We start from the raw sequence: 24,964 nt of genomic DNA, 5'->3' as shown, positions 1-24,964 counted from the left end.
CTGCCAAAGCTATAAATACAAATGACCAATTTAACAGCATGCAAAGACCACCTACAAGATCTATACCCAGGATCTAATCATTTGCTCTGCGCCTTCTTTCAATTACAGGATCCCTGCCATGTTTATGGGGACCTTTAATGCGAGCATCACATTTTTGAAGGCCATATCATTATGACTACGTTAGATCTGAGGGTGGGAAAACATGAGCTCAAGTAATGCTTGCACAGTTACTCTGCGCTGTGCTGTAAATTGGCAGCAACAAGAGCCTACTGTGGAAAAGAAAAATCATGTAAGGAAAAAGGCTTAGATACCATGGATTGCAACTCTGAAGGATGGAGGCATTAAAATTACTTTCTATTCTGCATAGGAAATGAAATTAGTTAAGAACAAGTACCACAATTTTGTCAAGTAATGCTATTTAAGGACATTTTGAGAAGGGAAGGATGATACAAAGACAAACACATCATCCCCACTTGAGTGTGGCAACAGGATATGATTTACAAAAGAAAAATTAAATCATCATGGTTGTTAGAAGAACTGAATTGCAGCTCATATAAAAATTAGAGTATGAATCAACTGAGTCACCAAACACATATGTGACTTCTCAGGAATAGAGCACTCCATTGCTTAAGACTTTATGAGTGATAAGAATTCTAATAGAAAACTGGCTTTCCTGCCAAATACTCAAATATTATGAAAGTATGGAAGTATCTTTTCTCAACTATAGTTATTATATCCTGTGATTAGAAACTCTACTACTACTGCGAGTTCTCGTTTTACACCCTTTCTTTGGGCTTTCTCATTCATTTCTGTGACTTGAACTTCTACCCTCTATGATAGTCTCATGAACCCAATATTCTCTACCAGGATGTCTCATATGTAGGTCAATTATTACATTGTTTTCCATCCCAAATCTGGTTCTCCTCATCAGTATCAAGCCAGTTATCCACACAAGAAAACTCCTGTTTCTGTACTTTGATTGGGTTATCTCGTCCTATAATTCCTAAAAGCTTTATAAATGTGTCCCTTCGTTATTTTTCTGTGATTGCTTTTGTTCTTACCATCATTTGCCTGGACCACTGTAGAATAACTCAATATACTGCCTCTCTTTTACTATTTCAACTCTTCATATTACTCTTGGTTATAATGTATTTGTCTCTTTTTTTAAAAGTATTTTTTTATTTTTAGAAGGTTTTATTTATTTATTTGACTGAGAGAAAGAAAAAGTGCAAACACAAGCAGGGGGAACCAGAGAGGGAGAGGGAGAAACAGGCTCCCCACTGAGCAGGAAGCCCCATGTGGGGCTGGATCCCAGGACCCTGAGATCATGACCTGAGCTGAAGGCAGATGCCTAACTGACTGAGCTTCCCAGGAGCCCCTAATGTAGTTCTTAACCACAAAAAGCAAAGGGATTCCATGCACCATAACAAAACAAATGCAATGTGACCACATCACTCCCATACACACTACTTTTCAGAGGCTCCCAGTTGCCTATAAGACAAAGTTCAGATCGTTTAACAAGTCATATTGTGACTCTCCTCCCCTTTTTGGTATTGTGTTCTTCTCATATGCCCTGTGATCTAGCCACACCAAGTCTCTTGCCATTCTCCAAATACTTCATGTCTTTCATCCTGAGATTTGCAGTGTTTTCCTCTGCCTGGAATGCCCCTCATAACCTGTCTGCTGAGAATTCCTAATCTGCAATTTCCTTGTCCATACAACAGGTTGATAATAGTGCTGATTCCAGAGGGTTGTCATGAGGACTAAACAAGAAAGATCTTCTTCCCAGAGTGTCTGGGGGTACAGCAGTACTCTGCAAATGTGAGCTACCATCCACTGATCTGCTGTCACTGCCATCATTATCAGTATGTTGGCATTGATTTTTTTTTGTGTGTGTGTCAAAACTGAACAAAAACATCTCCTTTGTTGAAAATCTTCCCTGACTTACCTGGAAGTGTTAGGCACTCCCCTCCTTGATTCTATATGCCTCATTATGGTAGCATATTACATCAACTTCCAATTTGATGGGATTTTCATATTTTAGCACCTGCTTTTGGGGGGTGCATGTTATGATCTATGACATATTGTGGCTTAATTGCCAGCAATTTTTCTTTCTTAGTAGTACTTGTAATAATGATGTTTCTTACAATGAATGGCATATTTAGATGAGATACTATACTTAAAACTGTATACTTGCCATAAAAATTTGATTATCCAAGGGAGATAGTGCATATTTATGGTGGAAGGAAAATCCTTTCCTCAGTAAGACATCTACATAAAAAAGATACTACTGTTTAGAGTTCCATAGCAGCCAAGAGACATTCCATTTGTATATTCTGCAAAATGGCAAACCCCCACCAATCGAACCACAGAGGAACAGCCTGATGAAGTAGTATCCACCCCTACCTGTTAGCCGAACAACAGCCAGGACCAGAGCAAAAGTGGGGAGGGCTAGCTCCAGAAATTCCATTCCAGTAACCTAGGCTTTAAGCTGAGCAAGAACATGAAGAGGGGAGTGTAGGAATGGAATGAGATGAGAACGAGTGGAGAAAAGGAATGAGATAAGAAAGGCCAAGCGACCATGTGTCTAGACTAATATTGCTAATAGAAATAAATGGTGAGCTGCCATTTTAAATTTTCTAGTAGCCATACTTAAAAACAAAAAGAAACAGGTAAATTAATAATAATACCTTATTTTATTTTATTCATTTTTTAAAAGACTTTATTTATTTATTCATGAGAGACACACACACACAGAGAGAGAGAGAGAGAGAGAGAGAGAGAGGCAGAGACACAGAGGAGAAACAGGCTCCATGCAGGAAGCCTGATGTGGAACTCCATCCCCGGTCCCCAGGATCACGCCCTGGGCCGAAGGCAGGCACCAAACTGCTGAGCCACCCAGGGATCCCCAATAATACTTTATTTTAAAACCTAATATATTCAATATATCATTTTATTGCATAATCAATATTAAAAAGTCAGAAATATTTTGTGTTTTTTTCACACCTAGTCTTCAAAATCTGCTAAAAGTGTGTTTTACACTTAGAGTACATCTCATATTGGATCAGCCACATTTCAACTGCTCAATAGCATCATGTGGCTACTGCCTGCCATTTATATTGGACAGTACAATTCTAGACTGATTTTTGACCAACTCAGTTAAGTAATAAGATGATGGTAACAGGGCATTTCAATAGTGGCTCTTTCCACCACACAATATTAGGAATGTCTAAGATTCCAATAATATTACATTTTATTTTTATATTTTAAAGTTCTGTGTAAGTGATAGCTTTCCTTTAAATTCTTTTTGTGCTTTGCTTTAGCTGTTTTTGTTTGAAGCATGAGTTGAGGTTATTTCTAACGTCCTTTCCCATCTTTCACTAGGTTGGTTCAGGGAAAACTGACTCCTTTATTCAGTTGGAGATCTTTTCCCAGTGAGACAGTCCCTGAGACAGGAAGAAGGAGTGCCTGAGATATAGCAGTCTCTTGAATAAACACCATTCCTTTTTTTTTTTTTTTAAATTTAAGTAGGCTCCATGGGGAGCCCCAAAATGGGGCTTGAACTCACAACCCTGAGAGTAAGTCGTGCTCCACTGACTGAGCCAGCCAGGCACCCCTGAATAAACATCTTTGAAGATACACTGAATGGTGACCTAAGCTGGACAACAGAAGTTCTCAATCTGCACTGCATACTGGAATCACCTGGGAAGCAAATCAATAATGCTAACGCCTGGTCACACCCCTGGAGATGCTGATAGGAAGTCTGGAGTTTGGCCTGGATATCAAATGCTTAAAAAGATCTCCCCCAGTGGATTCTAGTGTACAGCAAGGATTGAGAATCACTGCTGTAGGGTATTTCTAGAAGATTTTATTGTGGCCACACCCTCGCTGACATAAGGTCCAGTTTGCCTCAACTCAGTTTCCTCTTTCAGAACAAACCAGAAGTTTCTTGAGAAACCTAACAGAGAAGCAAACACATAACCCCAAACAGTGATTTGCAAATTCCTTTTTGCAAGGCACTGAAGATTTTCAAGGTTCTAAATCTATTTGTACTTCTTCTTTTTCCAAAAACAACAACCAAAATTAAAATTCATTACATAAGTTTGAAGATGCTAGCTGGTTTATTTTTTTATCTTTTATTTTTTTGCTAGCTGGTTTAAAGAGAAAGGAGGATAAAGCCATTATAGTATACAGGCTGATAATACCTACCTATATACAGTGCAGAATTATCCAGATATAGAACAATAACAAAAATTAAAACAGAATCTAAGCACATATGAACTTAATTTCAAGTTAATTCTACAAATGCCAAAAGCAGAAATTATTGATTGGGGGTCAGCAAAAGGAAATCCTTCATGTTTTTTCTTCAGGCCATTTAGGTTATATTTATCTGGCATAATCCTGAAGCAAATACATCTATTTTGATAAATCACATATACAGCACACCTAATTTTAGTCACATAACACATAAAGGTAAGTAGTATCACTGCTCTTAAGATGGCATTTTATCCGATGACATTGCTTCCATCATATATGAGGTTCAGCAGTAAAGAGAGGACTCCTGACTTCTGCTTCAACACAAACAAGCCATCATCAAGGATGAGGGGGGCAGTGATCTCTGCACCAAAGGAACAGCTGGAATGGAGTTCCTCTGACTCATGGACTGAGAATTTTCCTGCCAATTCCCAAGGTGGTTTGGCCATACTTTATGGATTCCCCCTGCTGAAATGGTCTTTTGTTGATGATGAGATATTATGTGGCCTTATTAATAAGTAGAAAGAGCATGTTAATACATCTCCAAAGGTTCCTACATGTATTTCCTCTGACCTCCCAGCAAAGACAAAAGCTCCCTCTAACTACCTTATGCTTTTTTATTGATATGATTGACATATAACATATTAGTTTCAGATGTACAACACAACCATTTATGTGTATATTGCAAAATGATCATCACAAGAAGTCTAGTTAATATCCATCACCACATATGGTTACAACATTTTTTTCTTATGATGCAAACTTTTAAGATCTACTCTCTTCTCAACTTTCAAATATACACTACAGTATTATTAAGTATAGTCACCATGCTGTACAATACATTCCCATGATTTATTTATTTTATAACTGCAAATTCATGCCCCACACTTATTTTTGTTTTACATAGTAAGCTGGAATGGGGGATATTTCAGAGTTTCGTGTATGCACACCTGATGCAGTTCCCTACCTTTCTGGAAGAACTCTTCTAGTTTGTCCTTGAAAGGCTGGAGATACTCCTTTGGTGATTCCTTGCATACCACGATCATTTGTTTCTCACTTGCTGTGAAGAAAAGTTTGGAATTAGATTTCCTTAAGAATATGTTATTTGTGGAGCTTGTGCTCTGTGCTATGTTCTTCGGTATTAATTGCGCGAAATCCTTATCAGTCACTGTCAAAATTCCAGGGGAAAAAACAAAAACAGAAACAACACAACAGACAAAAAAGGTTAGCTCATTCCATACCTTTCTTCAGGAACAAAGAAATATATCACCTTTGACTTTCATTTTAGAGTTGCAGAAAGACCTCTGACTTGAGAAAGGAAAAGTAGTAGGCTTTTGGGTTCTCAAAAATGAAGAGGCAAAAACTACTGAATTACTAGCGATTTAAAGGCCCTGATCCTCTTTGGATTCATACTTCAGAAACAGAGCTTGAATAGATTTTGCAGAAATTCCCAGGCATCCCACATCCCAGCAGGAGGAGCAAGCCTAATTCAGGTAGGACTGCATCTCTCTCTTCACACTTCCCATTCACCCAGCCTTCCCACGAATACTCCCCTAACACATGTGAAATTGTTTTACATGCAATTTACCTCAGATAGAATTTCTAATATATAATGTGTCACTTATGATAGATTGGTTTTATGACAACCATGCCCCCTCAAATCAGATAGTTCTGATTTGGTAATACAGAAACCATCCTAACCCAGAGTTCACCAACACAGTGGGAATGGCTGGAAGTATCATTTACTGAGATGGGTAATAGTGGAAAGTATGATCTTTTTGCTGCTTTAAGAGAGAGGAGATCAAGGGTGAACTCTGAGACTTGTTACAATTTCTTTGGTCCGTGTGAATTACAAGGCAAAATCGTTCACTAAAACCAAAGTACAGAAGATACAAGACAAGATAAAACCATGAATGGGTGCTCTTTGCTAACTAAATTCAAACTCTAGGTCCTTTCCATTATGGAAAGGCCATTTAGGTTATTTCTACCTTTCAGCTCTACTTCCCACATATATTTGACCAACCAAACCAAAATTCTGCAATGTCTCCAAATTACATCAGCCAACATTCCCAGTTCTACATCTGCATGCGGTTCTCTGCCCATTCTGTTTGCCTCTCATACATACTTACCAGCATTTGACAAAGTCCCACTCATCCTAAAAAGTCTCTTTGACATGCTTCCACCACCACAAAGCCCTTTCCAATCCAAAGTTTTTGCATTCTTCAAATATCTCTAGTACCTTCTATATAGTATTTGTTTTATTTTTTTAAGTTTATTTATTCATGATAGACACAGAGAGAGAGAAAGAGGCAGAGACACAGGCAGAGGGAGAAGCAGGCTCCATGCAGGGAGCCCGACGTGGGATTCAATCCCAGGTCTCCAGGACCACGCCCCAGGCCGAAGGCAGGCGCTAAACCACTGAGCCACCTACGGATCCCCCTCTGTATAGTATTTATGTTTTACCTCTTATTATATTAATTTGTGCACTCATATTAATCCCTGTGAAGTCTTCATCCAGGTTTCATTTACTTGTCTCCAAACTTCTCCAGAGAGCTCCATGCATATCTGGCCAAACTATATGATTTCCTCATCTTAACTACATTCTTATGTGAAGGAAGGTTAAAAAAATTTAGCAGTGTTGGCCCAGATTCAGAGTGGGCTTTCTGGGAGTCTAGTGTGACCTCGTCCTCTTCACCCTCTCCTCTCTTTCTAGGAGAGGTCTGCTAAGGGTCCCAGTCTCTACTCTGTAAACACTGTGATTATTCCAAGCTGATTTGAAAGGGCTCAGTCTCTTCCAAAGACTTCTCAAGACATCTATTACTTAATGGTGTAAGGCACAAGCAAAGCAGCAAAAGTGATCCTGCAGATTGGGTCGTTCTGCCTCTGCCTCTAGCAGGAGATTGATTAGAAACACTTTAAAGATGTCTGCTTTCAAGAATTGGCATTTTTCAATTTTGACTTTCATGGTCACGTGAACTTTTCTGATGATATCCAGGTATGATTCCGAGAACACAGGCAGCCATATTTTTTAAAAAGCTGGAATTTCTTATAAATTGGGAAAATCTTTTAAATTCTTTCTTGAATATAGTAGCTTCTACTATATTCAAATTCCAACAATTCCATTTTTAGAGAACTGTTCTTCACAAACACAAATAATATATGGTAAAGGCATGCCCATACTTTGGTAATAGAACATAATTAAACCTATGAAAATAATTTCTTGAAAGTTCGCTTTTCCCTAGCCAAAGCAAAGCCAAAGGCAGAGGTTGTTTTCCCAAAACCAAAAGCAAAACCTCCACTTCTACCTGAATTAAAAAGATTGATCATTGTGGCTCTCCCTTCATCCTGGTTGTGGTGACAGGGCCCACAGGGTCCATCAAACAGCTCAGATTTTGTGAGGTCATGGAGTGATGTGGTAAAGGGCTTGTGCTGGAATCAAATCCCATCCAGGCTCGGGTGGGATGTGGCTTGTTTCTCTCTGCAAAACGGGATACTCCCCCCTTAACTGATGTGATATCAGAATCAAGTGAGATAATGCACATAAAATGGTTTGCACAATGGCTGGCACTGGCAAGAGGCCTCAAAAAGATTATTTGTTATTTTTATGGTAGTAAAATTGGCCAGAAAACACGCCACAACTAGGATGGCAAGGGAGTCGTGGCTGAGAATCAGTGACTACAAATGCAGCGCACCATATTTAGGGAAGCATCCTTCCCATGCAAATCTCCTGTTTAAAACACAGGGATGATAATTTCTGTTCTCCTGCTGAAGTCCTACCACCCACTGTCAGGATTCACTGAAGAAACTGCCAAGAAAGATGAAGCAGGTATGAAGCAAGAGCCCTACATGTCTGAGCCTCACGGTTCTGAAATCAGAAATGAAACCAGTGTGCATGGGAGCAGCATCTCTGCTGTGCTCAGAGGGCCTCACTGCACCCCGAGAGGCCTGGCCTCCCATGTGGCCTGTTAGAACGAAACTTCTTTACGTGATCAGAGCAGATGGCTGCCCTCTGACCGACCCTCCGACAGTCTCAGGCCGGTGGCATGTCCACTGGCCAGGCAAGCTCACCCACTCCCATTCACTTGGCTTATCTAAGGTGCTTTCTGGCAGACAAATGGGAGACCTGAAGATGAATTAATGATGACAACAGAGACTGACCATGAACAAAGGACAGAGGTCACTGACAGATCCACAAACGTCTTTTATCGTCCAGCCAGAGGGTGCGTATTCAATATCCCTAGACCACCAAGGTCACCTGGGACACAGTCTGTGCCAGAAGTTCCAATGTTTAAAGCCAAAGTCACCCTACATTTCTCTTGTTCGTTATCTATTACACTTTTGGCAGAAGTAAAAATATATTGATTCCTGAAGTTAGCTACTAAATGGTGATAGTGAGAAAGATTAAATAATGAAAACCAGAACATAATGGAATAATAGATACTAAATTGAGAGAGTTATTTTAACTCATTGAAAAGTTAAGTGCTTGTGAAGCATTTTAGGGAAAGATATGGACTTGAAAGTTTTAAAATTTCAGATATTAGACTGTTAAGGTCATAGGTGGTTGTCTCTCTCTCTCTCTCTCTTTTTTTTGTCACCGAAGAATAAGGAATAAGGTTTGTTGGAGCCACTTAAAAAGCCTGGGTAGGTTACAAGAATATAGAGGCCTGGCCCAGGTACAACTAATCAAACCAAAGACATGTTTAATTGCTCAAATGTACACGGGCATCTTCTAGAACATGTTCCTCTGAGTTGAAGGACCTGTGGGTTTAGTGGAATCAGAATACATTTTTAGAAGAAAGGAGAGATTTATCTAGACTCTGCTTTTTTTAGTCTAGAATCCTCTCTTCTCTGCTTACCTAATTCCTACCTCACCCCCTCTAGGGCTCTGTGCCAGTTCTACATTTCCCTCAGTTTTACAAGATGCCCATGCTTTCCAAAAGCAAGCTTCAAGGACCAATATGGAGGATTGTCGTAGAAACATATAGAGCTATGACTTAAGCAAATTTTTATTTATTTATTTATATTTAAAGATTTTTATTTATTGATTCATGAGACACACACACACACACACACACACACAGAGAGAGAGAGAGAGAGAGAGGGAGAAGCAGGCTCCATGCAGCGAGCCTGATGCAGGACTCAATTCCGGGATTCTAGGATCACGCCCTGAGCTGAAGGCAGGCACTTTAACTGCTGAGCCACCCAGGTGTCCCTTAAGCAAATTTTTAATTTTATCAATGGGGTTTACCTGAGAGATACAAATCAGAGTTAGATATAAAGGGCATAGAATGCCGGGTTGAGGAGTTTCTCCTCAAGGAATTCACTCAACAAATACACCAGTTCATCCAATATCCCCGTGTGTGCCAACTCTGTGCCACAATGTGTACTTGGTACCTGAGGATCTATCAGTGAAAAAACAAAACAAAACAAAACAAACAAACAAAAAACAGAGTAAAATCTCTGCCCTCAAACATTGTAGCAAATAGGTCACCAACATCTTGTCCTTGGGTAGGGCACAGGGTAATTTCTGTTTCTAGTAATTTGAACTGCATGCAAACAATGTGACTCATTATCTTCCACATTAATATCCTGTACTCTAGAGTCTCTGTTTAGTAATACCAGGGCAGTATAGTGTCCTTCCCTAGTGCTTCCCCTGTGAAACACACACACATAGAAAGACAAAGCTTTTAGTTTTCTACCTCCAAACACACTTTTATTAAAAGAAACTAAAAGCAAATTCAGAAATCAAAATCACAACATTAGCACAATAAATGTATGCAGTTCTTTTTCATGATCTTGGCCTTGAACTGAATGGCTAGGGAATGACACAACATCCAATGTGTTAAAATAGTAAAATAAAACCAGCCTTTTGCCAGCTAAAATTGAGGGATTTCTATGAAAGGGAAAAATTATATATAACACTGATAAAATATTGGGATGCCTGGGTGGCTCAGTGGTTAAGTGCCTGTGTTGGCCTGGGGCATGATCCTGGGGTCCCAGGATTGAGTCCCATATCAGGCTCCCTGAATGGAGCCTGCTTCTCCCTCTGCCTGTCTCTCTCTCTCTCTCTCTCTCTCTCTGTGTCTCATGAATAAGTAAATAAGATCTTAAAAAAATAAAACTGATAAAATATTAAGAATTTTAAAACTCTGGCTATTAAAGTAGGCCCAAAAGAGAGTGTACTATTTTGTGGTTATTTTTTGCACTTTTTTTTTTTTTAAGGCTACATGAAGGAAGACTTCAAGTTGATTTAAGTCAAACACAAATGATAAAAGCTTGAAATAAAAAATGCCTATTTCATATTCCTGAGCTCTGATGCTAAATATGGGAGAGCATTTTAAGGCTAAGCATGGTGAGTGGTAAGTGGTATCAGAGAAAATCCTGGGGTGGGAGAAGTAGAAAATCTAATCTAGAAGAGACCTAGACCTACTCCACAGGGGGCTGCTAGACACATTTTGCTAAATCATCTCCCTACAGCCAAATTTGTGGGTTTGAATCAGACAACTGTGCATTAATGACCTCAGTGTGGACAACCTGTAGATATGTAATCAAAGGTGTTTACCTTTGATTCTTTACCCTTAGTTTGGGAATCCAGTTGATGTAACTATTATGTCTAAATCATTCCTTTTAGTGACTGTATTCATCCAAAGGAAAAAAGTCTGTATCCAGAGTGATAAAAAAATTTGGCTGAGCAACTGAGTAGTAGGAGTGAAACCACAGGCCTTATGCATGGTACCTGGGTCAGAATGTTACTTCAGAACAATGTAGATCACAGACAGACTGACACACACCAGCCCTGCCTTGTGCCTGTACATATACAGGGTGTATGCCTTAAAAGCCGATTAGAACATTATGTTGAGTGAAGGAGGCCCATCACAAAGAACTACATATTGTATAATTCCATTTATAGGAAATGTCCACAATAAGCAAATCAGAGGAGCCACAAAGTAGATCACAGTTGCCTAGGGCTGGGAGAGGAAAGGATGGAGAGGCTGAGGAGGTGAGGAGGTTTCTTTTTGGAGTAATGAAAACTTTCTAAAATTGTTTGTGGTAATGGATGCGTGACTCTGTGAACACACCCAAAAATCATTATTTTTTACATTTTAAATGAATGAATTAGGTAGAATGTGATTATATCTCATAATGGCATTTTTTAAAAAAGCTAATTAGAAACTCTGAGTCTTAAGCTGGAACAATAATGAGCAGATAAGTGAAGAATGTCCTATTTGTGCCTTTTTTTTTTGCATGTAGTGATTTTTCAATTCTTAGATTGACTATGTCTTCATTTCAACAGTTATCTTTATTAAACTGAAGTAGGAGATGAGTTTGAACTATAACCCGTATTTGAGAAATCAAACACACTAGTCTTTAAAAGGTACCAATAGGGATCCCTGGGTGGCGCAGCGGTTTAGCGCCTGCCTTTGGCCTAGGGCGCAATCCTGGAGACCTGGGATCGAATCCCACGTCGGGCTCCCGGTGCATGGAGCCTGCTTCTCCCTCTGCCTGTGTCTCTGCCTCTCTCTCTCTCTCTCTCTCTGTGACTATCATTAAAAAAAAATAATAAATAAAATAAAATAAAAAATAAAAGGTACCAATAAACATTATTAAAATAAAAGACCCATTAAATAAATAGAGCCAAAACAAATCTAGCAAGATATTTAAAGAATCTGCTAACTTAAAAAATTCAAACAAAAGCTTCGGTATTTTCTTGTGGTATAATGCTTATGTATATTAATCTATCTGTAGTATCTACACACATACCAACAAACAAAACTTCAAAAAATTGTCTTCCTTGAACTACTCTTAATCTAAAGGTACATTTATTTCATTTTCCATACCCTTTATCAACTGGGAAAGTTATTTAATACTTCTAAGTTTCTTGATGTATAAAGTTTCATAAAGACGAAACAAAATGTACACGAAAAGCCCTTTGCATACTGAGCAGTAAAATGCCACCAGCAATATTCTTTACCCGTTTGAAATATTCAAACACTGCTAAGGCCAGTGAGATAACATACTGTATGCAGCTTTACCCTTTGCATTTCCAGTAACAAGGGAAAAATAACAACCACCCTACAAACTCTTTGAATTAAGCTGACATTCCTAATATTTGTTTAGTAAATAGATATTATGTTATAAATACCCTAATCCTTTTCACAGCCAAACTATCTTTTAAAGATTGCTTAGGCTCACTTTTTCTATTTCTTATTCACTGAACACTTCCAGACCCATTGAAATTCATTTCATCCCAAGTATAACACTGAGAAAATGCTCTGAAGTCCCCAAGGAACCCATCCTATGCACAGTGCCCTCTTAATTTTCTTTTTTTTTTAATATTTTATTTATTCATTAAAGACACAGAGGAGAGAGAGGCAGAGACACAGGCAGAGGGAGAAGCAGGCTCCATGCAGGGAGCCCGATGTGGGACTCGATCCGGGACTCCAGGATCACACCCTGGGCCAAAGGCAGGCGTTAAATCACTGAGCCTCCCAAGGATTCCCTTAATTTTCTTTTTAATCTCATTTTAGTTCACAGCCCAGCAGGATTTCACTTCGTTGAACAAGTATCTGCCCTTCCTAAAACACTTTTCCCCTAGCCCTGTGCCCCTGCTCCTGGATTTCCTTCTACCTCTGACCATACTATCTTCTTTGCCATCTCATTCTTCTATATCCAACCACTAAACATAAAAGTTCTCTACCATTTCTTTTTCTCTCATGCTATGCTCTCTACCTCTGGAAAATCTCATGCAGGTGCAGGTAAACACTGCAGTAACCATCACCAGGACAACGACTCTCCCAAGGTGACAAGGCTAGACCATCATTTCAACTCCAAAAGAACTCTTGAATCCATCACCTGCCACCAGGCTGCCTGAGTACCTTCTTACCTGGTCTTCCCACATGTACCCTTGCTTCCTTCTGATTTTTCTCCCACAGTGAAGTCAGTGACCTTTATAAACTATACATCTGATTATACCAATCCCTTGCTTAAACCTGCCAGCGGCTTCCATTACTCCTAGAGATTGGTCTTTCCAAGGCCCTGCATGGGCTGGCTCCTGCTTACTTCCCCAGGCTCACTCTACTGTCCTGGCCACATTCTGTGCTCTAGCCACATGGCCCTCTCCCAGTTCCTCAAACATGATCACTTCCCTCGCACCATCAGTGTGTTCCTTCACCAGTGACATTCTTCTTTACCTTTAGTGCCTCTAGTACCTCTAGTGGTTAGTTATTGTTCTGATCTCAGCTCAAAGGTCATTTCATCAGTATTTCTTTTCAACCCCTCACTCTATACTAATGAGGTGTGTTACAGTCTTAAGCACTGTATACTTCTTTGTAATTATTATTTTCATGGTTGGCCATCTCTTATTAGGGAGAGTGTATTTTGCATACTATTCTATCCCCAGCATGTATGATAATGTCTAGCCCACATGAAGATATTCAATGAGTATTTGCTAAATAAATGAATAAACTACCAGATGAGTAGAGGGAGGTCTTATACACATGCAGTACAGATCTCAGTACCTAGATAGCACTTGGTTTCAGTATCACACGTACATACACAGACATATATACACACAGGTACGTGAAAAATATATCTCTTTATATGTGTATGCATAATCCATGTAAATGCTTGTAGGGGTGGAGAAAGCACAAGTGGACTGGATGTCATGCCATTTTCATCCACATTCATTCATTTAGATATGAGATACAGGTTTTTTTCAATCACAAAAGTTAAATTCAGAGTTTTTAGACAGGACATAGTCATTATTGGAAACAAAAAATATTTGATTAATTCTTGGGGTCAAGCACCCCACCATCCCCAGATGAGGGCTTCAGGGAAATGGGTGCTGTCTTCTATAACAGAATGAAAAGAGTCTGGGTCTCTTTCAGAAGAAGAGATGGATACAGATAAAGGAGAGCAAGAGAGGAGTAAATGAATGATGATATCTGGCCCCTGGGGCACCCCTATAGTTTCAATAAAGCCTCCTGAACTCATAGTGGTTGCTGTGAGCATGTGCTATGAATACTAAAGCAGGGGCTGAGCTTTATGCCGAGTGCCGACCTCACACAGAACAAAGACCCTTTACAAGGGGGTAGAGGTGCCCCCAGGCACCTCTCCAATCCTCTCGTCAAATCTTATAGATAGCTTTGTTTTTCTACAGAGATGAGATTTTGGAGTAAATTGTTCTTAGATTACAGGAGACAGGGTGGTTTCTAGCCCTACTGTGCATATACATGGGTTATGCAAATATCACACATTCAAAATACTGAGTATATGCAACAGGCTATTGTGTTAAATGTTGAAGGGCAAACTATTTAACCAGACCTATTGGTGATCTCTCTTCTAAAAATGGTCATAAGAATCTAGAAACAGAGGCAAACAATGAAATCAACAAATTGTAATACGCTGCAGTGTCATGGGACACTGCGTAGGGGCTTCCAACTCAGACTAGGGTTGGGAAGTGGTGGCCAGAGAAAGTTCTCCAAAATAGATAACTTATGAGTTCAATTGCAAAGGTCAGGAGGAGTTAGCTAGCCAGCCAAGGAGAATGAAGGAAGAGGGAAGTAGTTTCTGAAAGAGGAAATATGATGAGTAAAAGTAAAGCATGATGGGAATGCATGTCTTGTGGGATAAATTAAGTGATAATAGTATGCCTGGACCTCAGGGACATACTGCTGTTCTTTTTCCCAGCTCTTTAGTGTCCTGTGGCTAGATTTTGATTCAAAGGAACTGGACTAATGGAATTGGATTCAAAGGAGCTGGAGCCACTCTGGGAAAAGGAGGTCACAAAGTGCCATAGAAGTAAGAGGCTTGTCATTTTAAGTAAGATGGTAAGGAAAAGTCTCACTGTGAAGATATTTGGCTACAGACTTGGCCAGAGTAAGGGAGAGAGCCATGAGCCAGTTTGAGGGCAATCAAGGGTGTTATTTAAGACATGTTAAGTCTGAGATGTCAATTAGATACTCATATTATGTATAAAAGTTTAGGCTGCATGGCTGGGATAGAAAAATGTAGCCAGAGAAGGGGCTGTAGGACAAACACTGGGCGCACACAGGCAGTGGAGGAGAGGCCAGCAAAGGATGGAGATGAGCAGCTGGATAAAGTAGGTGTATGGAGTCACATGACCTGAGAGGAACCCAGCACTGCAAGAAAAAAAGAGCAGTCAGCTCTGTGCAATACTGTTGAAAGGTCAAGCAGAAAGAGAAATGACTACTGATTCTAGCAACATAGAGGTCTCTGGTCATCTCAAAAGCAGTTTCAGAGTCTGGAGGATGGAAGAAGGAAGCCGAATTAGGGAAGGGGGAGGTAGGTAGAGGCAGATTCCTATAGCCACTCATTTAAGAAATTCAGCTAGAGAAAATATAGATAAATGAAGAAAATCTTTCCATCCAAGAAGATATTATCTAGAGCTACTCTGATCAAGAATGGGTGCTCCTTTCCCCAGAGGAATGCTGTGTAAAAATAAACCCACCAGGAAGCTTGAGCGCAGGGGAATCCCATGATGCTGATTCACTTCACAGAGGGAGGCCGCCCAAGATCACATTCACCTTAATGTCCCATGATCATGAGTATTCTCCATGAAAAAATTTAAGCAGAAGTGACAGGGCCAAGTGAGGACATGCCAACATGCTTTAGGACTTTTGGAAAGACTTGCAAAACTGGGCCGCTGACCACAGCCTCTGCACGGAATTGTCTGAAGCACTATTCAAAAGTCCCTCCTGTCAAACATCACAACTGAGTCAGAATTTGCACTGTGATGATTATGTGGTTATAGACGCAGCCTGGGTCTGAGAGACATTAGTATGAAAAATATTCATTAATCACCCACCCATGACTAGGTCTAAATATAGATGGATTGGGCATGACTTGATTTATAGGGTGTTAATCGATCCATTCATTTATTTAAAAATATCCCTCCCCAAGGTTCCCATGAACATCAGAAGCTTAGACTGAAGATGCCAACTCCAGAAGATCTCTTCAGACATGCATATATATTAGTTAAAAAAAGAAAACACCATCGAAGAAGAATTCATTAACACCTTAGTGTAAATATATTTCTCAGACTGGATTGAAAAGGCTAGGGATTTCAAGCAATAGACAGGGAAGCTGTGTTATAATAGAAGGAAAAGGCACATCAGTGAGGCTCTGATCTCCAAGTAGACTGTATTAACAGGCAGCCTTAGGCAGGCAGTCCCAAACACAAAGTTCCTGGGCATCTCAAGGACAAGGGAATGCATCTTGAGGAGAAGGACAGCAAGTCCCTTCTGAAGGTAACACACATGAAGAAACATGAAAAATATTTACTCTCCCAAAAAAATAGTAGTAGTATGCCTTATTCTCACAGAAATTATGTTCTCAGTCAAGCACTCAAATCAGGGAAATGGTTTCCCCGTAGAAATGCTTAAGTTAGGGATGCCTGGGTGGCTCAGCTGATTGAACGTCTGCCTTTGGCTCAGGTCATGACCCCGGAGTCCTGGGATCAAGTCCTGCATCTGGCTCCCTGCAGGGAACCTGCTTCTCCCTCTGCCTTTGTCTCTGCCTCTCTGTGTCTCTCATGAATAAATAAAATCTTTGGAAAAAAAATGCTTAAGTTATAAAGAACATCCCCGGAGCCAAAATGCTTAGTACATGGTAGTTTTTACTAAAATTAAGTGACAGATTCTTTCATACATAGACTCTTGAAGGCAACAGGACTGCCTCTGTAGAATTTAAGGAGATCAGTGAGGGGAAGAGGTAACAATGCTGCTCTTAGGACTATTTCCTTCCAGCAGGTCAATAGCTGGCTACGAGGAGACTAGTGATTAAGATACATAAACCCCATTAGCAAAAAACAACCTGTTTCCCACATGGCTCCACCAGGACAGCTGGAAGCCTTCCATAAGTGTCTCTGACCCCTGGGCCCACGTTCTCTTTTCAGCTTCTACTGTTTAGTCACATTAACCGTAATTTCCTACTCTGGAGAGTGTTTACATCTAGATAAACCATGAAGAAATTAAAATTAAAAAAAAAAACAGAAAGAAGAAGAAAATGGAAAGGCATAAGGAGAAGAAAGAAAAGGATGGAAAGTTATTTTAAAACACACAACCTAAACTGGTGGTTGGATTTTGGTATCTATTCTTGGCTACAGGAATCACTGGCAAGGCATGAAGCTGGCAACTACCACTAATCAGTTTGCCACTGTTTTCAGATTTAATGCGATATTTGGCTCAGGCATTTAAAAAAAAATTCCTATTCCAGCTAAAATATTTACACAGTCCTATGTGTCTCACTTAATGCCTGTTAAGCAATCGTCTTTTAAAACTCCACAGACACTTGTAAATCTGTTGGGAGAATTGTGGCCTATAAACAAGGCTTCATATAAAGAGGGCTGTGCTGTCAGTTCGCTAAGAGTTGGGACTTCTCAGGATATGTCTGAAAATGAAGCTAAAAATCAGAAATAGTTTAGAGCTATTTCTTGGGTGACAAAACGGCCAACGGACTGGCTGGCGGGCTGCTGTTAGTGGCGTTCTCGGGAAACACGGCCCTCAGCTAGTTAAAGTCTCTCTCCCCTGTAAACCTGTCACTGATCCTACCTTGCTGTTGAGTGACAGTGGCCCAGGGAAAGTGACTGGTCCAGTTAGAGAAGGCAGGGTAGGGAAGGCGAGCTGGGGAGGCCCGCCAGGCCAGGGGAGGCTGTCCTTGGGTTCTGTGGGTGCGTGGGATGCGTCAGGAGGGAGGGAGGCTTTTAGAGGAGAGGAGAAATGTAGGGCAGTGCTGAAGTGGGGGGGTGGAGGCGATGGCTGAAATAGTGACACAGAGGCAGTAGTCTCCCCTCACCCCCTAGGGGAGAGGCTGGGCATAGCAGACTCCGATATGCCTATGGAACTCCCTAGGGTCTTCATCAGTCCTGAGGTCACGGTAAGGAGAGGGGGACCCCTGGTAAGCTACATCCCACTGGCCCGCGGAGCCCCGGAAATCTGTCCCTGTCTTCCAGATGAGTCAGGTACTTGTGACAGGACTTGGTTCACTTGTTCAGTTACTCCCATTAGATTAGCTGCCTCTTTACTTTCACTCCGTGTCACTGACTTCAGCACATCGTTGACTGTGATTCACAATGACACAATGACCTGGATCACAGCTTTAGGAAAGACAATATGGGAAATGTATATAAACCAGCTTAGAAGCTTGGCTCCAGCTTAAATCATCCAATTTGAGGGCAGGGGGGCTGGTTAGGGGAAGGATGTGTCCTGGATCTAGTCCCCCGAACTTGAGGTAGCAAATACTTGTGGATTCCTCTTCATGCTCCTACGATCAGGAAGGGGCTTTGCAAATATTTGTGCATCTGTGGATGAGCCGGAGGGCAAACTTGGCTCACCTTCACCCCTGTCCTACTGACAGCAAGTTTTAATCACTGTTCTTAGGGACAGATTCCTGTCCTTGAGAGAAATCAGAAGACTAAGTAGGGATGAACTTCCCCCCTAGAAAATGAGGGTGACACTTGCTCTTAGAATGTGTTTATAAATGACTTGATATTTCAGTTAGTTTATTTAAAATTAGCAGCTAACTCAGGGCTTTGAATAAATATTTGCTAGACAAATGAACTGACTGAGAAGATCAAACAAGGCCCTCCTCATATTTTGGAGGGTTTTTTTTTAATACCTCAAAATTTGATAGTGTTTTTAAAGTTCATCAAAATAGTCAAGAAAAACAGTATAAAAACAATAGTCAAATTAGCAGTTTTAGCACATTAGCCATTATGGATTTCCATGAGCTTTATTCTTTTTGTAAGTTTTAGCACAGAAGAAGTTACTGGGTTAATGGTACCTGGTCATCTACACAGAATTGGACATGTTGCTGTTCATCTCTGTATCTGATAATTCCTTGAAAATTATACCAAGTTCTCAACTTGTATGACTGATAACAAATGGCTCTTAATGGCCAAAGGTGTCTTAGACCTTAGTCTGCCCTATATGTTTCATTTTATTCCTCACAAGAATTCTCTGAGCTCAGTCCTTATGCCTTTTGGTAGGTAAGGGTGAGTAAAATTTCACAGATCTTAAGTGGGTGAGTCAGAACCTGAACCCAAGGATGTCAGACCTGCTGGCCTTGTGCTATACAGCCTCTGACCCCAACCACCAACAGGGGTGTTGTAGGAACAATGTGGAATACCCATGAAAGTGCTCTGCAAAAGGTAAGGAACAAGGCAACAAAAGCTGAAAATCACCCAGTGCCACCCAGTGGGACCCCTTCATTTTATACAGAGAAACAGAAGGCTGAGGAGGTTAGCTGGAGGTCATGTGATTAAGTGGCACAGAGGAGACCCAGAGCAGGGCCCAGGGCTCTCAGGCAGGTCACTGGTCTCTCCATAGGTACCTAAAGAGTAAAGTCACAGTCCACGACTTCTATCCATCCTTAGACCTGTGCTGAGGCCAAGAAATCTAGGAAGAAATCTGGAAGAGATAAGGACATTGGCAAAAACTCCAATCTCCTTTGCTAGGGCTAAAGAGGTCTCCCTCCGACCTCACTCATTTCACTGTCTGACATGAAAAGAATCCACTTGTGGACTGTGAATCTTCCAGGGTCCAAGATACACAATTTACTTAGGCAGGAAAATATTTTGATATTCACAAAACCACCCACAAATCTATTTCTGTGAAGAAATGTGTTGACCCGACACAAGTTTATGGTAACATAGCGTAAGCTCTGGCTCAGTAATCGAAAGATCCAAGTTCTCTGCTGGCCATTCGGCTTTTTATCTTGGAGACCCATATTCTCTGCTTTGTAGGCCTGCCCTAAGCATGTCAGAGGATGAAGTTACATCCACAAGTAGGGTATCACCATGACAACTGCATCACTACCTTTTTCTTTTTACAAATGGGAATGTGAAAGGCACTTCCTTCATAAAGTTGCCAAATAAATGCTACTTTCTACTTATCCTGCCCCATTCCCACAGCATGCTGAAAGCTTGCAGCTGAAAGGCCACACTCTATGACTGTGAAAAAGCATTATTTCTATAAATTTAAGTAGAAGCAGCTAAAATATTGTTGTCAAATATAGGTGGCAGAGAACAGTAGAGGCTAGGGAGACATGGCAACTCAGGGCAACTTGGTATTCAGGTTTGGGTCCTGGAACAGAAGGAGGACATTAATGGAAAACTGGTGAAGTCCAGAGAGATACGAAACTTTAGTTAATTGAAATGTGTCAGTGCCATTTCTTAGTTTCGATGAATACATCCCAAAAACGTGAGATGTTGTCAAAATAACATCAGCACTGGGGAAAATGGATAAGGGGTATATGAGTATTCTCTATACTATCCTTGCAACTTTTCTGTAAACCTAAAGTTATTCCAAACTAAACATAAAAAGTTCATTTTGAAAAAAGTGTGGGAATGATGCCATATTTAACTGGTTTTAAGTTAAAGATTAAGGGACCCAAGTATGATTTTCTATGATTCTTGAATTGGGCCAACTTTTCTCATTAACTGACCACACTGGCTAAGGGGTCTACTCTATAATTATGATGTCTAGGTGGTCTCAATGCCAGAACTTTTGAGGCATGGATTAATTCCAGAGAAGATTCTTGCCATTTAGAAAGAGAATACCTGAGATCTAAACTTGGTATAATTTTGCAGTTAACTTTTATATCCTATATCCTGTACATGGCCAGAATTCCAGGGATTCTTAGATGTTCAATGAACAAAGTCTAGGGCAGAGACCAGTAACTCTCACTGAGTAAAGAGAACTGTTGAAGGCACTGGAATAGCATAGTAAGGATCATCTTAGAAATTCAGAGTTGAAATTCACTTTCAAAATCATCTAGCACAACTCCCCTTCCTAATGTCATCTATCCTACGCAGCTATTGTAACACCGTTTCCAATCGGAAGTGGGTACAACACCCACTACCTCTCATGGCCGTGAGTTCTCCCTTTGTACAATTTTATAATATATCTCCCTAAGGTTTCTACCTATTTGTATCTGATTGACATCTTCGCCCATAAGGAAATAATCTAATTTTCCATTAATAGCAAGGTCAGCAATTACCAGAAGTTGAGTCTTTTCTACCACTTATTAATTGGCTCACTCATCCACTTAACTCTGTGGCAGGTATTGATTGACGCCATAGATATAAACCCTGAAGAGGTCATTAGATCTCTGCCCTCAAGGAGCAGGGGAGGAGGGAAGGTAGGGAGATATTTACAAATAAATAGGAAACCATAGCACTATCCACACAGGGAGTCCTGATGCAGAGCTCACTGTTCACAGGGCTGCTATAGTCTGGGTGACTGGGGAAGCCCGGAGGTATGGGAATATCTAAAATCAGGACAGTCGAGGCAGAATGAATAGCTGCTGCAAAGGTCCCAAAACATAAACAAGCTTCTTGGGTTGGAACACAAAGTCCTGTGAGGCTGGAGCAGGTGGGGTGGCATGAGAAGCGACAGCAAAGGTAGCAGAGGTCCAACCATGTAGAAACTTGTAAGGCATAGATGCAGGTTTTCAGGTTGGATTTTATTCCAAGAGCCACGAATATGAAACAAGGTGGCCTGACTTGTCTGATGAGCAGAGACCGAATTAAAGAGAGGGCATGCGTGGGAGCAGGGGCCCTGGTGAGGGAAGGTGCTGCTTGGATGAGAAACGTGCTGGGGATGCAGAGGGCATTGAACGGACTCAAGGCTTGTCTTGGGGAAAGACTGAACCAGATTTGCTCTGGGACTGGATATCAGAAATGAGAGCATAAAGGGAGTCAGGGAAAAGTATTATTCATTTTGCTGATATTTTGCGTTGGGACTCCTTCATATGGCTCAGGGCTCTCCTTCAAACAGCCCGCGAGGCAGGCATGGCAACTGCCTTTCTCCACGAGGGCACAGAGACACGAAGGGATGACAGGACATGTCAAGGGTCACAGAGCTTGCGGAGCAAGGATCTGAACTCAGGGCCCGTGACTCAGACCATTCCATGACAGTAGCTTTTCAGTGTTTTACGCTTCTTGTCAGAGAAAAGTAAAACAAAATCAATTCTATTCACTGTGTTGATTTATAATAAAAGGTTGAAGTAGAGGGAGAGCTAAGAGGAGGACACTGGTGGGACATAACTCATCCTTCCCACCTAGAGATGTCACAACCTTGGCTTCAAAGGAAAACACAAGTTTTTTTTCCATTAATTAAATGAATGAATCAGGTTTCAGTTTCCGTATCCTCTCTCCTTTCTGTACGACTTGTCTTTGAAGGCATCCCATTTGGGAAATGGGTGACCTTTACCCACCACAACGCACTTAATTGAATGCTTTGCATCAAAAGTCACCACGCTGATCAACATTTTACACCCACTGCCTTTCTGAAATACTTACTACAAACCCAGTCCCTCATGTCTGTTTTGTTGAAATCACTTTACGAAAATAAATCATATCAAAGTTTTTTTTTATTGTTTCTAAAACTTTGCTTGCAAAACTAAATATTTTTAACACCATGGCAACACTGTCAGGACTCTGGCTAATGTATCCATCTCCATACCGGAGTCTGGGCTTAGCAAACTACTGCCTTGGACAAATGGGCCGCGAAGGTGGAAAGAGCTAATAAATTAGGCATGGTCAATAATCATTCAAGTCACGTCTTCTGGAGCTTCTTTCAAGGTGACGAATTAGCCACGCAGCCCTGATGGCTGATTCCCCTTGCTCCCTCCCAGGGCACACAGTGCACTTTAAGCAAACTGTGAATCCCATGGCTTCTGAATGAGTTTGGATAAAACCTCCCATGCCTCCCCTAGTACTTCCTCAGACATCTGCTCCTCTGACACCTTCAGTATCCTGGAGTTGGGTAGGAGAAGATGATCAGCTGCAGGGTTTCCATGGAGGTTCACGGAGCTTCAGGGATCCGTCAGAGTTGCATGGCTTTATCACATGGTTGGTAAGAGGCAGAACTGAATTTTTAAGATTGATTTTAAGTTAATTTCTTGAATCCCAAGCTAGGATGCCACAGAAATTTAAGTGTCACTTACAAATGCTTCAGTCTGTGGCTGTTGCCATGTTGGTATATTCATCAGAGCTATACCTGCACATAGTTAAAAGAACACATGTAGCCCTGTGTGTTGCAGGAAAAACAGGTTCCCATTTCCATCCACAATTGTCACCCTATCCTTCCCTCCCCGGAGGCAGCCACTTGTGCGAATTTGACCTGATTACTTCAGCACTTAATTGCACATCTCCAACAACTTCCTATCGGCACTCTTGGATTTTTTTCTTTATGCAGCATAGGTGATACATTTCTTTTTCCTTCCCCCCGCCCGCCCCGCACCCACCAAACGTGAGCCCCCTCCCAGTATAGCATGACTATGGTTTGACCACACGAGCATCCCACCTTAACACCACTATGACTTTGCAAAAACCAGCTCCCAGTCCCAGCTGATTTATAAATTCTAATTTGCCTTTCCTCAACCTCCCCCTCAAGCTCCCTCACTCTCACCCTCATAATACTTTTCTGTTTCCCTCTGTTTTCCATGTGCTTATCACTAAATGAACTCCAAATTGTCGCTAGTTGTGTAACTCTGGTCAACACATTCCAGATACATCAGATACGTGCATTACACGTCCCTCAAGGATCTTCTCCATGATTCTGTTAACCTAATCCAATCTGAAATGTTTGCTCTCTCTGCCTGGCTGTCATCCAAGGCTGTCTATCCTGGCTTAGTTCTTCACCTGTCTTCTCCATTGGATCTATAATTTCCTGTCTTCCTATTTCATGATAGAGCACATTCTCTAGTAGCATCCTAAGGATGGTTGCTTGGGAGATAAATTTTTTGATGACTTACATATTTGAAAATAATTTCCATTTGCCTTCATATTTGATTGATACTTTGGTGAATATACAATTCTGGATTGGGAATAATTTTCCTTCAGAATTCTGATCCGTTTTTAGCTTCTGGTGTTGCTACTGAAAAGTCTGAAGCCATTCTGCTTCCTGATTCTGGGTAATTTCTTTCCATATCTCACTCCTCACCCCCGCCCCTTCTAAAAGCATAGAAGCTTTTCTTTTTGTCTTGAGTATTCTGAAATTTTCTAACAATGGTATGGATCTACTTTATTCCATTGTGCTGGAATCTCTTTGGGCCTTTTATTTTTTAAAATATTTCATTTATTTGAGAGAGAGAGTAAGCATGAGTAGAGGACAGGGGTAGAGGCCAAGGGAGAAGCAGTCTCCCCCCTGAATAGGGAGCCCCATGCAGTGCTTGATCCCAGGACCCTAAGAACATGACCTGAGCCAAAGGCAGATGCTTAACCAAATGAGCCACCCAGATGCCCCTCTTTGGGCCTTTTAAAATTAGGACCTTGTGTCCATTATTTTGGGAAATTTTCTTGAATGATTTTGTTGATTTACTTATGTATGACTATGTATGAATGTTTATATATGTATACACATTAATTTACATATGAATTTGTGGTATGTATGAATCGTGTGGTTAAAAATTGGGTTATTTCTCACTTTTCTCCATTCCTGGATTAGAATTCCACTTTCTTGTATGGCAAATTCATTTACTACTTCTTTCTTTCTTTCTAGAATTCTTTCCTCTTTCTTTCTTTCTTTCTTTTTCTTTCTTTCTCTCTCTCTCTTTTTTTCTTTCTGTCCATTTATTTAGGTTACCTCTACCATCTTTTTAAATTTTTATTTAAATTGAATTAACATATAGTGTATTATTAGTTTCAGAGGTAGAGTGCAGTGATTCATCAGTTGTATATAAAACC

General features: G+C 40.7%; 1 protein-coding gene across 7 annotated transcripts in view; it reads right to left on the bottom strand.

The window, feature by feature from the left end:
- FMN1 (formin 1) overlaps positions 1-24,964 on the bottom strand; it is a 420,196-nt gene that overhangs the window by 86,707 nt on the left and 308,525 nt on the right. For 6 of the 7 annotated variants that reach the window (XM_072738177.1, XM_072738178.1, XM_072738176.1 and 3 more), the window contains one exon: positions 5,222-5,314. In XM_072738177.1, coding sequence (XP_072594278.1) covers positions 5,222-5,314 — 93 coding nt within the window. Of the gene's footprint in view, positions 1-4,100; positions 4,762-5,221; positions 5,315-24,964 lie in introns of those variants that run through there. The other variant, XM_072738181.1, reaches the window with a different exon arrangement.

The sequence above is a fragment of the Vulpes vulpes genome, chromosome 15, assembly GCF_048418805.1.
Source record: "Vulpes vulpes isolate BD-2025 chromosome 15, VulVul3, whole genome shotgun sequence".
Taxonomy (NCBI): domain Eukaryota; kingdom Metazoa; phylum Chordata; class Mammalia; order Carnivora; family Canidae; genus Vulpes; species Vulpes vulpes.
This window is presented reverse-complemented; position numbering and strand designations above follow the sequence as displayed.